The 13940-nt window shown below is 41.2% G+C and overlaps 1 protein-coding gene across 5 annotated transcripts in view; it reads left to right on the top strand.

Moving 5' to 3' along the window:
- Positions 1 to 13940, top strand: part of PTPRG (protein tyrosine phosphatase receptor type G) — a 607840-nt gene that overhangs the window by 578783 nt on the left and 15117 nt on the right. For all 5 annotated transcript variants that reach the window (XM_034776330.1, XM_034776331.1, XM_034776327.1 and 2 more), the window contains 9 exons: positions 3649 to 3745; positions 5079 to 5161; positions 5398 to 5532; positions 5794 to 5928; positions 6346 to 6518; positions 7466 to 7601; positions 7959 to 8105; positions 12458 to 12551; positions 13508 to 13584. In XM_034776330.1, the coding sequence (XP_034632221.1) occupies positions 3649 to 3745; positions 5079 to 5161; positions 5398 to 5532; positions 5794 to 5928; positions 6346 to 6518; positions 7466 to 7601; positions 7959 to 8105; positions 12458 to 12551; positions 13508 to 13584 (1077 nt within the window). The remainder of the gene's footprint in view (positions 1 to 3648; positions 3746 to 5078; positions 5162 to 5397; positions 5533 to 5793; positions 5929 to 6345; positions 6519 to 7465; positions 7602 to 7958; positions 8106 to 12457; positions 12552 to 13507; positions 13585 to 13940) is intronic.

The raw sequence follows: 13940 nt of genomic DNA on the forward strand, positions 1-13940 counted from the left end.
TGGCCTGTTTGTAGGCATTTTTTATTCTCATTATCATGACCTGCTGCCTCAAACTCTTTAAATAATTCTTTATTCTTTTTAACTTCTCTTGTACATGTGGCTTCCACCACCATCTTGTTCTCTGGAAGTGCCTCATCTCTGCCTCGTGTTACCTCCACTGCCTTAATGAAACATTCTTTCAAGTTCCTCCATTCTTTCTCCACTGACTTCACTGTTGTTGGCAAAGCATGAAAGCCTTCCTTTACTTAACTCTTCCTTTCTCCCCCTCTCCCACTTATAAAACCACCAATGCAATTTCTTCCTCAATTTCATCTTCTTTCCTGTTCTCTCAAATTGCCGTCAGATTTTAGCTATTAATACCTTACCTTGTTCTGGAACATATTCACTCAGTATAACCTTTATATCTTTCACCTTTTTCATGTGTTTCTCTTCCTATCAAACTATTGTCTACTTGGGTTTTTGCTTTTTCTGCTGTAGAATGTCACCATGGGCGATTCTTTTATTTTCAAACCATGTATTCACCACTGAAAATATGTAGAGAAAACACCACCCAACCCACTTCTCTCCTTCTGCATTTCGTTTACCAAAGCCAAATTTACCCCCCACTCCTTTCATGGGGCTCCCTTCAGCAACATAGCAAGTTCCTATCACCCCCAACCACTAACAAGATGATACTGTCACTCATAACCACAAACTCTGCCAACTCATTGCTAATACTCTTCTCCTCTTCCATCGGTCTACTTTGTTGCATAGCGTATGCTGACATCACACATAACCCTCCTCTCTATCATCAGCCATAGTGCTGTCAATTGGTCTCCTCTTCTTTCTACCCTCATGACACCCTGAGCAATCTCTGGGCTCACGATGGTAGCGACCCCATTCATTTTCTTTTTCCTCCAGGCCAAAAAATGTTAAATCCACTTTTCAAGATTTTACTTTTGCATCCACACTACCTAATTTCCTGCAGACATAGTATATGGATTTTCCTTCTAGTCATTGCCATCTCTCCTGACCTCCCCATCAGTGAACCTACGTTCCACGCTGCAATTTCCAGGTCTTTGCTAACGTGTTGCTGTTGCCTGGAAGAGGGCACATTAGCTATCCCCAGTGTGGTAGCATGTTTTAAATGACTTGAGCGTGAAGAACCTAGGAACTAAGTAGCCCGCTGGCACTGACCCTCTTTGCTGATCCAGTGGCAGTTTTCCTTCGGAGTGTACCTTCTCAATCAGCTGCCATCCAAAGCTTCCAAGCCTGAGCCACCCCAATCTGAGAGCCATTTCCTCCTCTCGGGGCAAAAAGCTGCCCTACCCTCAGCACTTGTATGCCAAGTGAGCCACCGGCACTTTTTAGGGTTGATCACTTATACCACTCAGTCCCCAGAGCTGTATTTGCCACTCAGTGAGTGTTGCCACCCTCTTCCATATGGAGATTATGATGGGAATTTTCCCTTTTCGGAGCTGAGGTTATAGTGGCATTACTCCAACTCCTCCAGTATTTTTAAGGGCAACACAAAAAAGGTTAATTAAAGAGATTAACCTTATAAATCATTCCCTTCTGGAAAAATTCCTATAGAAGTTAATAGAAAGTGATACATTTACTATGCAGTATTTAAATCATCATGGAGAATTCCTTAGCAAGGGTATAATTCTCTATTAAATTCGACAGCTCTTTAGAGTTCTCTCTGTAGAGCCCTATTTGGAGTCTTCTGTATTAAATTCTGCAGGAGTTTTCTGTAAATGTTTTGACACTAAATAACCATTTTAAAAGGTTTGTAATGAACATAAGGAATTTTTTTTTAAATGATGAGTGCCCTACAACTATATAGGAATGACAAGATCTGAATTCTAAAATGCAACAAAAATGATCATCTGTTTTCCAATTGTGGTTTAGACTGAACTGATGTTTCCTATTGTAAATTAGAGCACCAGAAGTGAGCATACTCCTCCCCTCTTCTGCATCCTGGCGCTGCAAGGCAGAACTAGAAAAAGTGCACACATTAATATGAAAAATATTTTTCCATGCTAGAAATGAAAGTCTGTCCATTTAGACCAGCTGAGGATTCAGCCGGATTTCTTTGTCTTTGCTGAGCTCATCCCCTTGACTGTAGTCTGGTCCTCCCTATGGAAGAGCGAGAAAGGCAACTGTTCGCTGGGGAGCGCCTTGTGAATATAAAGCCACAAAATGTACTTGGTTTTAGTATATTTTGCACTTTTAAAATGTAAATGCTGTGGAAAATATCAAAATTACTATGCAACCCCTTTGTGAAATGTCTGCATAATGCTGAACTCTGTTACATCTGCTGTTTGTATAGCATTTCTCTTGATAATTTTCTCTGTCACTTAGCTCCTGATCTTTGTAGCAGCTGTGCACTGCTAATGACTTCCTTTATTAGGCAGGTTCTCTACGGTTGTTTGTTAAGCCTCTAGTACAAAATAATTTGGCACCCCATAATCTTGGAGAGAACGGGGTTTTGGAAAGGGATTTCTTGGGCCCACAAAAATCTTTATAAACATGGTTTCTTCCACAACTATTTAAACAAACATGCACTTTTCAAAAAGTGTGGAAAGAAATGGAATAATAATGTTAATGTTAAGGTGCTGAGCTCTTAACTTTGTCATTAGGATCTTTTTTCTGGATGTAAAAGAGTGTTAACATTTTGAGGCTGTGATTAAGCACGTGTAAGAAAGTATATCTTGAACGTGATATTGCCTATGAGTCACTTGATTTAAATATCACCCCAGATTAGCACAGGGACATGTCAGACTGGCAAAGTCTGCAAAGACATTCTCTGAAACCTTGTAACTCTTTAGATGAATCTAGCAGAAGGCAAATCTCTGCTATGCTAATGCTGTGAGGAGAAGACACCCGCTCCGCTGTTTTAACAGACCCACATTGTACGGTTTAATTGTGTATGCTAGAATTGTGCTGAGAACTGAAAGTCAGTAGGAGTCAGGCACCTAAACTACTTAGACATTTTTGTAAACTCCAGGAGGCACCTCTCTGCATCTTGAGGCACATAAATCCCTTTGTACCTGTTACCCGTGTTCTATTATATAAATTAGATGACTTGCCTAAATATATGTACCTAAACATGGATAACATTACATTTTTCTTTTCTAATGAAATTATATTTTGGACTACATTTCCCATGATGCATCATGACGAGTGACTCCTATGACACACCCCTTCTTCTCATCAAGAGAGTAGAAACTGGTGCATCCTGGGAGTTGTAGACTGTCTAGAAAACTCAGCTTATAGAGGAGGAAAGCACGTAAACTATGACTTCTACCAGTGTTGCCATTTTGAATTGAAATATTTTTTGAAAACTAAATTCGTCAACGTTTTCTCTGGGGCAGAGAAAATCCTAATCTGACCAGCTCCTAGTGCATAGGTCTTTCATTGATCATTGCAGAAGGAGTGAATTCCACCCATTCTGGAGACCGGATTCTGTAATCAGAGACCAGGACTCAGTTAACATCCCTGATTTAACCAGAATGTGTCTTACTGGACTACACTGAAAGATTACAACAAAGAAATCAAGCCATTAAAATGTTGATGTTTAAACATGTTTGCAAAGAGCTGTTGTAAAATGAGACAAACCATGTTTTTGTATTTATCTATTTTCCATCTGAATAATTCTGTCACTAGGAAGTGCAACGCTGTACAGCCGACATGAACATCACAGCAGAACATTCCAATCACCCAGATAACAAGCACAAGAACAGATACATCAACATTTTAGCATGTGAGTAAGCAATTACGGTAAATACAGTATATAAATTGTACAAGGCCCTCTGCTCTAAGAGGGTCAGTGCATGAGTGGAAAACCCAGGTTGTTTTAAATTAATTTTAATCGGAGGGACAGCAATTAACAATTACAATTCTAGTCTTGTTGAAGTCTATATGAGTTTTGCCATTGACTTCAGTGGGGCCAGGGTTTTACCCAGGCTTTTTACCGGGAAAACATTGACAATTTGGTGTTAGATGTTGCAAGTTTAGCTTACAAAAGTAGCACTCTTGCATAAGACAATGCAACTGAATAATTAAGATCAAATTACTGCCAGAACTCTATATGCTAAACTGAAAAGCGACTTAAGGGAGATGTGTGGTGGATCAAAGTGTTTTATTGATGATCCTTGGGATTCATTTTATCTTCCCAAATATGCTAAAACTGAGATCGGTATGTCTGTCACATTTCAAACTGCTCCACAAGAGAGAGCGACTTGGACAAACAATGGCCTTCTTAGCACATTGCGGGTCTCTCTCATCGTCCTGCAGAGAATTGCAGAGCTGAAGTCCGTTTCAGGACTGCAAATTATTCCGGGTCTGAGCTGGGAGGTGGAATAACTTTCTCTATTGTCATCTCTCATGTAGAACTGATGGGAGATTGTCAGTCAACACATACTGTGTAGCAGTACTGAATTCCTGCTCCTGTAAAGGTCACAATGCAAAGCTTTGCGCTCAAGAACACCAAATGCAAATGGGACAAATCCAGCATGATTTTAATTGTATAAAAAATACAACCCTCTGACTTACATCCCCCGAGAGGGAGGATGGCCCAGTGGTTAGGGTGCTAGCTTGGGTCTTGGAAGACACCCACACAATTCCCTGCGTTCTGTGTGACCTTGGGCATGTCAGTCTCTCGGTGACTCAGTTTCCCATCTGTAAAATGAAGATATAGCACAGCCCCAGTGTTATGAGAATTACATGTAAAACAACAACGGAAAGGGGAGTGGAGAGACCTTTCAGGCACTCAGATACTACGGTAAGGGGGCGGTCCTTCGATAGGTCCCCCTACTCCAAGCACATCTACTCCTCCCATTTCATACTTTTTAAAGGGACGCTGTCATATACTAAAAAATAAAACCACCCCTCATTTGTGTACAGCCCGAGGCTGTGATCCCGCAATCAGATCCGCGAGAGCAGACCCTTCCCTTTCCATCACCGGAAAGCCAGTTACACAGGTTATGTGCCGGCAAAGTGAATCTCACCCATAATTTGCTAGGAAATGGGATGGTTTACCTGCATTATTTTTAATGTGCTGTCCCTTAGTGCTTCTCTGCTGTTTTTTCTCATAGATGATCACAGTAGGGTGAAACTAAGGCCTTCACCAGGAAAAGATTCTAAGCACAGTGACTACATTAATGCTAATTATGTTGATGTAAGTTGTTTGAATATTTTTTCTCCTTTCTCGTTGTAAATACGTTCATAAAGGGGGAAATCTATCCGATTGCTCCTTATGAAGCCTTTGTGTTTTCTGACTTCCCCTGGACTCCTGCTACAAACTCCTCAAATATTCAAAACAGGAAAGACACCTCTCTTTGTTATCTGTAAATTATTAATATGTCTGACCTGCTGCTGCTTTCATCTTACTTTGCATTTTGGTTTTCTTTGAAGGGTTACAACAAAGCAAAAGCCTATATTGCCACCCAGGGACCTTTAAAGTCTACGTTTGAAGATTTCTGGAGAATGATTTGGGAACAAAATACTGGAATCATTATCATGATTACAAACCTCGTGGAAAAAGGAAGAGTAAGGAACCATGTAGCTTGATAATGGCTACCCTTTTCTATTTAATATAGTGAATTAAATCCTGCCATCTGATTCATGAATGGGCAGAATTTGACCCATTAGCTTTAAATACACAAATAGCGTATTGCTATATCGTATGTAAATCCCATAGCGGAGATATAAATTACTAGGCATGATTTTTTTACCCTTTCTAATAAACTCTAAATATGGTTTTAATAAAACCAAAATGACCCCAACCCATCTAATTCTCCCTTCATTCAGAGAAAATGTGATCAGTACTGGCCGACAGAGAATAGCGAGGAATACGGCAACATTATAGTCACATTGAAGAGCACAAAGGTACATGCCTGCTACACCGTCCGCCGTTTCACAGTCAGGAACACAAAAATGAAAAAGGTGAGTGAGCCCCCTCAGTTCATGTTAATTTCCTGTCTGGCTTGTTAAGTGCAAGCAAGGGGTCTTGCCTGCTACGTGTACAACTTTCAGCTGCTGGCTGGTGGGCAATAACTAAGTGAAGCCCGGGTTACTGGCTGTCTGGCGACAGCATTTACCCTGCACCCACAGTACGGAGCTGTGCAGACTTTGTTTTCCCTTGGGGGAGTTCTCATGGCCATTATTTCCCCACTGTCGTGTGCATTTCTCCCCGGGACTCTGTCTGCATCGAGCGGGAGGCAGAGCTGGGGGAGCAGGGGCACTTCTTCAGTTTAGCCTCAGCTGACATGCGCTTATTTGGACATGTCGATGGAGTTTGAAGTAGTTCCAGGCCTCCCCGTTCCGAATATTTATTCCTTGTTGGCTACGTTTTACACACAGGGTCAGAAGGGAAACCCCAAAGGGCGACAGAACGAGAGAACAGTTATTCAGTATCACTATACACAATGGCCTGACATGGGAGTGCCAGAATATGCTCTGCCTGTGCTAACCTTCGTGAGGAGATCGTCAGCAGCCAGGACCCTGGAAATGGGACCCGTGCTTGTACACTGCAGGTATGGCAACTCTGGTTCACTAGGGCGTGGAAAGCACACTTTGGATGTAACAGGTACTGCAGGTGGGTTCTTATTAACATGCAAATACAACACACCAATTCAAAGCAGAATGAAACTCATCTCAGTGCAAAGCCTTTTACACCTGCTGGGATTAAGTGGTTCAATGACGCCTCGGTCTTCTGCGAGGTGCCGACACGGGTGAATTTCAGATGCGAGCAAGGGGCTGGCAAAGGACATGTACAAACTCCACGTACTTGCTATTTGCACTAGACATTTCGAAGGTTTGTTTACAAAATTCCAGCCATCCAACCAGGGAGTAACCATGTCTCTCTAGACTGACCAGTCATGCTCTGGGAATAAAGATTAATGAATAATCAAAGACGTAGTTAAGGAATTAGTTTGCAAACCACCCATGGTCTGAAAGATGTTAGCACTGATTGTACGGCAAACAGTTATTGGGAAATAGTCTGGTCACAGATAACTTTCATAGAGAAAAAGCAAGTAAATTCTGTGGCTACATTATTCACTATGAATAGAACACCCAGTGCTAGCTATGGGGGAGCTCTCACAGATGTTAAGGTCAGAATAACCATCGTATGACCATAATGATCATCTAGTTTGACTTCCTCCATAGAGTTTCACCCACAATCACTGGTGTTAGCAGTTGCACTCAGCAGGGGGCATCGCTACAGATGTCCTCAGAAGGAAGCTAGAGAGGGAAAAGGAAACAAACATTTGGAAAAATAGCTAAAATAGGCACACATTTTCATGTGATTGAAATCCTAGAATGCACGTAACATGTTACTTAAGGACTTTAATGATCAGGAGGGTCAAGGTGTTCTAATACTGTAAAGTTTGGGGACAGAAATGTAGGAACGCTGTTCGCCGTTGCTAACATTTAATTGAATACAGCAGAATTATCAGGGTTTCTTTCCTGTCCTTTGCAGTGCTGGTGTGGGCAGAACTGGTACCTACATTGTGATCGACAGCATGCTGCAGCAGATACAAGACAAGAGTACAGTTAACGTCCTGGGTTTCCTGAAACACATCAGGACACAGCGCAACTACCTTGTTCAGACAGAGGTAAAGCTTGGAGTGATACTGAATTGAAAGCAGGGCTCGTTTTTATGATGTGATCAAAAAGGAAATCGGTTTTTCAGTTACTTCTCTCTAAATGCGGAATACGTTTCAGCAGGTGTTTTGGTGACTTGGAATGTCTTTTTTCAAGACCAGAAACTTTTGATTCCTCCCTTGACTTCTTAAGTATTGTTTAGATTATACTCATGAATGTATACTCCAGTCTGAGCGGTATTTGGAGACTGAGCTTGTTTTAAAAAGGAAATGTAACCCTTTCCTTCAGTGTGCTGTCCGCCTTCATTAATGACTCTGCTCGGTATAATTTTCTCCTAACTCTTAAACTGCTTGCTCTTGCCTTTCTAGGAGCAGTACATTTTTATTCATGATGCCTTGCTGGAAGCCATCCTTGGAAAGGAGACTGAAGTATCTGCAAACCAGCTGCATAGTTATGTTAACAGCATCCTTATACCTGGAATAGGAGGAAAGACACGACTAGAGAAACAATTCAAGGTAAAGGTTTATCAGGCATCAGGAGTGATTTCACACCCACAGCTCCCTATCTTTTGTCACATGGAGAGTCTTCGCTATCATATCTAATAGGCAGAACGAAAGGCACCTGAACCAAAACGCTGGGTCCAAGCACCCCTGAATTTTGGAGACATTTCAGATTGAACAACCTTAGTTACAATGATGTAAATCAGGACTAATGCTATTGAAGTCAATGGAGTTTAGGGTGACCAGATGTCCCGATTTTATAGGGACAGTCCCGATATTCGGGGCTTTTTCTAATATAGGTGTCTATTACCCCCCATGCCCTGTCCTGATTTTTCACACTTGCTAACTGGTCACCCTAATGGAGTTATACTAGTGTAAAATTGGTGTAAAAAGAGAATTGGGCACTCATTTGAACTATGCTGCTGACGCCTTGTTCTATAAGGAGCTTGAACCAAAATGCTGAATCCAAACACTCCTTAGATTTAATTAGTTTTAGATCTAGATCAGGATCCAAACTTAGTGTCTCAGACCCATCTCTAGTTAAAACAAATGGAAATGGTTGTTGGTAGCGCAATTAAAATCCTCAGTATCGTATGAACGGGGTAAATTAGTTTTCTTGAGACTCTAGAAAAAAACAGCTGTTGCTGCTGTTGCTTTTCCAGTAATACGTTACAGATAATTTCATCATTAAAAAAAAGTTTGCTGTTTTCTCACATTTAAGAATTAAAAGCCTCCAGCCGTTTAAGATTTTCTGATTACATTTTAAATACACATTTAAAACTACTTTGTGTTACTGTGTCTCATTAGGTGAATCTGTGCAGACCCTGTTTTCACAGTTAAACTCCCTCAGACAAGTACCAGTTAAAGACATGAAATCATTAAACAAATTAAACCAGGTGCCAAATGATTCAAAAAATGAATAGGCCATTTTCTGAATTCACTGGTGAGACTTTCTGGGTTTCTGTAGCATCCATGACATTTTAGAGGCTTAACAACCAAATTAAAAAAAAATTGCAGTAGGAGAAAAAATCAGCACAGAAAAATGTTGAGACTTTTTCTAAGTGGTAAATAATAACTATAAAAATGTTTTTAGAGAGTGGTGGCAACAAATGCAGAAATACCGCTGGGTATGTCTACAATGCAGTAAACCACCCACGCCTGGCCCAGGTCAGCTGACTCAGGGTCCGGGGGCTTGGGTTTCAGGGCTATAAATGATGGTGTGGACGTTCAGGCTCAGGCTGGAGCCCGGATTCTGGGACCCTCGTTGCTTGCAGCGTCTCAGAGCCTGGACTCCAGCCGGAGTCCAAATGTCTCCACTGCCATTTATGGTCCCGCAGCCCGAGCCCCGCACTCCTGAGTCAGCTGGTTTTGGTGTAGATGTACCCTAAGTGTCTTAGCCACATAATTCCCATTTTCAGAAGTGACTTGATGCTTAGAAGCCTATGTCCCAATGAGACTCCTAAGGGCCAAATGTATAAAGGGACTTAAGCACCTGAAAATGCACATAGGCACCTACTGGCATTTACCAAAATACTTCAGTAAGTTAGCTACCTAACTTGCTTAGGAGCCTTTGAAAATGGGACATTAGGCTCCTAAAGGTCTGTCTACACTAGGGCAGCATGTAGCGCCTAGACACTGCATGCCCAGCTAGCACGGGTATAAACAGCAGGATAGACAGTGAGGCGTGGCTTAGGCAAGTAGCATGCCCTACACGCCTGAACCCTGGGATATACATCCTGCACTGCTCTCTACACGCTCAAGCAGTGCCTCTCACATCTGCACTGGTAATGTCTCCCGGCCAGAGCTTTTCCTCGCCGTAGTGAACGGCTCCGGTAGCAGGAAAAGGCTCTGGTGGAAGGAGCAGCTCTCTGCTGCCGGAGCCTCTCCCCGCGGGAGCCTTTCCCTGCTGCATGTAGCGATAGAGTGCAGCGACAAGGGTGAACACGGCTGCCTTTCTGTGCGGCAGGTAGCTACATGACTAATACCTGTACTCTGCACACCAACGTAAGTGGAGACAAGGCCTACGTCACTTTTGTACATTTGAAATTTTTGCCCTGGGTGAATATTGGCAGCTATTTGATGTTACTTGGAGGTTTGGAATATCAGTAGAGAAGGATTAATTGGCAAATGGGGGACACAGCACTTGGTTCTGGAGTGAGAGTTTTGAGTGAAGGGAGAAACCTTTGTCCGAGAGGGTTTTTAACTTTTTTTTTTCCTTTTTTTTTAAATGGTGGCTGTTTCAAGTTGTTCAGAGGTTTGTAATAGTCCTGATGGGGATGGGATTAGCCACTGGGCCAACAGGTCTGTGCTCAGGGGCCCTGGCCAATTGGCCTGCTACCCCGATGCCCCGACCCCACTCCCCGCAGGAGCGTGAGGGGGCCTGCAGGCAAAAGGGATGGAGCGAGGCCCCCACTTGCTCTGGCCCAGGGCTCCACAAAGCATAATCTTCCTCTGCCTCCACATACATGTAGAGAGCCAAATAGATCGTTAGGCAGAATATATCAGTGCCACCACATTTAATTGAATGCCCATTATATATCTGATAGAGGGATATCTTTGATGAGATTGTTAAACTGCTATTCTCTTGTTGATATTTTAATGAATAGAGCTGGTCAAAAAATTTTCAACCAGAATCTTTTGCAGCTAAAAACTGGGGTTTTGTTGAAAATAAAATCACATGAAAATGTTGTCAGCTAAATTTTGATATTTTTTTTAGTGAGAAATTTTAAAACAAAACTTTTCATTTCAGTTTTTGAGAATTTGAAATTTTAATGTTCCCCTTCATTTTTCCTTTTTTGACACGCAGAACAATAAAATTAATAATGTACAGGTTTTATTCCACTTTTTCCAATCTCTTTTTACTTTTTTCCCCACTCTGCAACATTTCAAATCTTTGCCGTCTCTGGGAAAAATTACACAAGAGTAAAAAGAAAAATGTAACTCTGGCACTCTGAAACTGTTCCAAAGTCGAGGAACTTTTGAAAAGTTAGAGTGGGAAAAGAAAAAATAGAGGAAAAAATTGAAAGAAAAAACAAAACATTACCCCTCAGCATCATTCATTCTATTGCATTAATTGGCAAAATAAACAAAAAAGGAGAAAAGGGAGAAAATAAAAAAATTAAACACATTTTTTTTTAAAAACCAAATCCAAAATTTTGATTAAAAACTAAGTGAAATATTCATTTAATTTTGTTTAGAGATTTCCCACAAAAAGTTTAAAATGAAAATTTTTCATTTGAAATTATTTTTGTGGTGGGAAAAACAAGGTTTGGGACCAGCTCCAATATTGACGACCTACTTTTGCTTCCAACAGTATCGAGCCATTGTAATGACTCTTGATATAATAACTGTGTAACATCGAAAGTGCTGCTCTCAGAACAGGATAATGATACAGAAGGAGTGCAGTGTATCTTCACAATTTTCTTTCCTTTTTGTCTTTCCTTTTCCATAAGCTACATCAAACTTCAAATGCCTCTAGGGTATTCCATCCTGCAGAAGCAGATATGAGGAGCTTGATTCTACAGCAGAGCTCTAGCCCAGCGGAGAGTTGGCATTGACAAAATATCAGTCACCATCCCCTTATTCTTCACCACCTGGTCCCAGCATAAATTAAAGCTGCTTTGACTTCTCCCTGTGGAGAATTAGGCATAAAGGAGCCTTGATCTGCCACTCCCTCTGTTCTCCCCCTGACCACCTGCTTCACATTCCCTGCCTCCCCTTATACTGAGCAGTGGAGTTCTGGTCCAGAAAGCAGAAGAACCAGCTTTGCACCAGCAATGATTTTCCCCACACAGAAGGATACTCCAGGACAAATCTCCTGCCACCTCAACTTCATTCTGTGCCACGGAAGCGGCACAAAGTGAACCTGGCAGACTGGAGAACGTGCCCCAAGATGGCTGGTCTCAGCTGAAAGCGTTTTGGGCTCACAATAGGCCACAGCAGTAAATAAACTTCCTTAGGCATGAGCTTGTTTCAATTTAAAAAGGGAGAGAGAGAGAGGCTTGCTTTTGTTGGGTTTTTTTCCCCTGAGACCTGCTAGTGGGCTAAACATCCCTGCAGGGCTTCAGAATAAATTGTCAAAAGTAACTAAATCTAGAGTGTTCTGTGAAAATCAACTTGGAATGGAATTTCATTTTGATGTGTGCCAAAGCTGAGATCTGTGGAGACCTTAGTACCCAATAAGCAGCCATATATTTTATGAAGAGGATGATTCCTATTGGCATTTTGAGTACTTTAAGCAAATCTGACCATACAGCTTGTTCTTCCAGTGAGGTATTTTTTCTAGGAGCTGCCAAGGAAAAACTTTCCTCTTCCTTTTGAGGGCTATGAAAACTTCATCAAACCAGTTCCTACTTATTTTCTTTCAGCTGGTTACACAGTGTAATGCAAAATATGTGGAATGCTTCAGTGCTCAGAAAGACTGCAACAAAGAGAAGAACAGAAACTCATCAGTTGTGCCCTGTAAGCTCACCTCTTTGGTTTGATTACTGCTTAGCATAACTTTTTGTGTTGAATTCTGTTGGTTATGCATGAAGAGGCATAGCAGCCAGGAAGGAGAATGGTTGTGTTTTGTTCAGCCAAAGATGTCTTGTCTTTAGAAATTACTATGGTGAAACTGAGCAAAAGGACCTAGTGATGGTGTCAGCATAATGCATTGTCCAAGCAAAATGTTAATCTGAGGAGTTTAAGTTTTTGGATAATTATATGGCGGGGGGGGACTTTCTAGCTATGGAATCACAGTAATGCAGTCATGTTTGCATCTGTACTCGGATAATATCTCGCAATGCGATTGAAGTTGATTGTTTGGTAGTGTTGCTACTATGAGTAAATTACCACATTTGGCTCAGTTAGTAGCACATTATGCTCAAAAAAAAATTGGGGGACTGGAAATATAAACTACATTTCTTCCCTTTGGAGGAGAGGAGATGTGCTGAGGGAGTTATGTATGTTCTTGGGTGACTAATCAACGGGGATTGCCTCAGCTGTGGAGACAGCTGCCTGCTTGCCCCGAGGTCGGCGAAATGGTCATAAAGCAATGCTAGAAAAAGACTGGAGAAGCAAAATAAATCAGATGGTTTTGTGTGCAAATGGAGGCGAATAGAACGCTGTAGTCAAGAATGATCTGAAATCCCCTGCCATCACTGCATAGACTGTTATTTGATAATTCAGCCTGTTGTGAAAAGCTTTGCTATAGTAAAATCTGATTCCTGAAATTACTTTGTCCTTGTAGGAATATTGTACAACATTTCATTTTATATTCTGCTTTGGCTGGCAATGCTTTATCACAGTTACAGTGCGGGCCTGCTGCTGTGGGAGATGGGAGTTGTGTTAGATCTGATTTGTTAAAGTCATCTCAGAAATTCATGCTTTCTGCACCATGCCATGACCAGACTGTGATCATTTTTTTCATCTTATAGCTGAACGTGCTAGGGTGGGTCTCGCGCCACTGCCTGGAATGAAGGGAACTGATTACATTAATGCCTCTTATATCATGGTGAGAAAATCAGCACTTAATTATAGAGCAAAATCAACTGAAAGGTGTTAAATACCAGATTCCTACAATTGTCTTAATTTTGCATATGATGATTGAGTATAAAAGTTTTAACACATTTCATAATGTAAAACTTTTAACTATCTTTAATAAAAGATCATTGTTTAAAATATTTAAATTATGCAAAGCATTTTTATGGAATTAATTTTTCCATTACATGCACTCAAATAAATATTGGCATTAAGAGTAAATGAAAGCAGCAGGGACTCTGAGAAGTGGAAATGTACTCAGAGTGAAAATGGTTTGTGTAGAAATATTAATAATAGCACAGGAAAAAATTAGACTTGTACTGGATGTTT

The sequence above is a fragment of the Trachemys scripta genome, chromosome 7 (assembly GCF_013100865.1).
Source record: "Trachemys scripta elegans isolate TJP31775 chromosome 7, CAS_Tse_1.0, whole genome shotgun sequence".
NCBI lineage: Eukaryota > Metazoa > Chordata > Testudines > Emydidae > Trachemys > Trachemys scripta.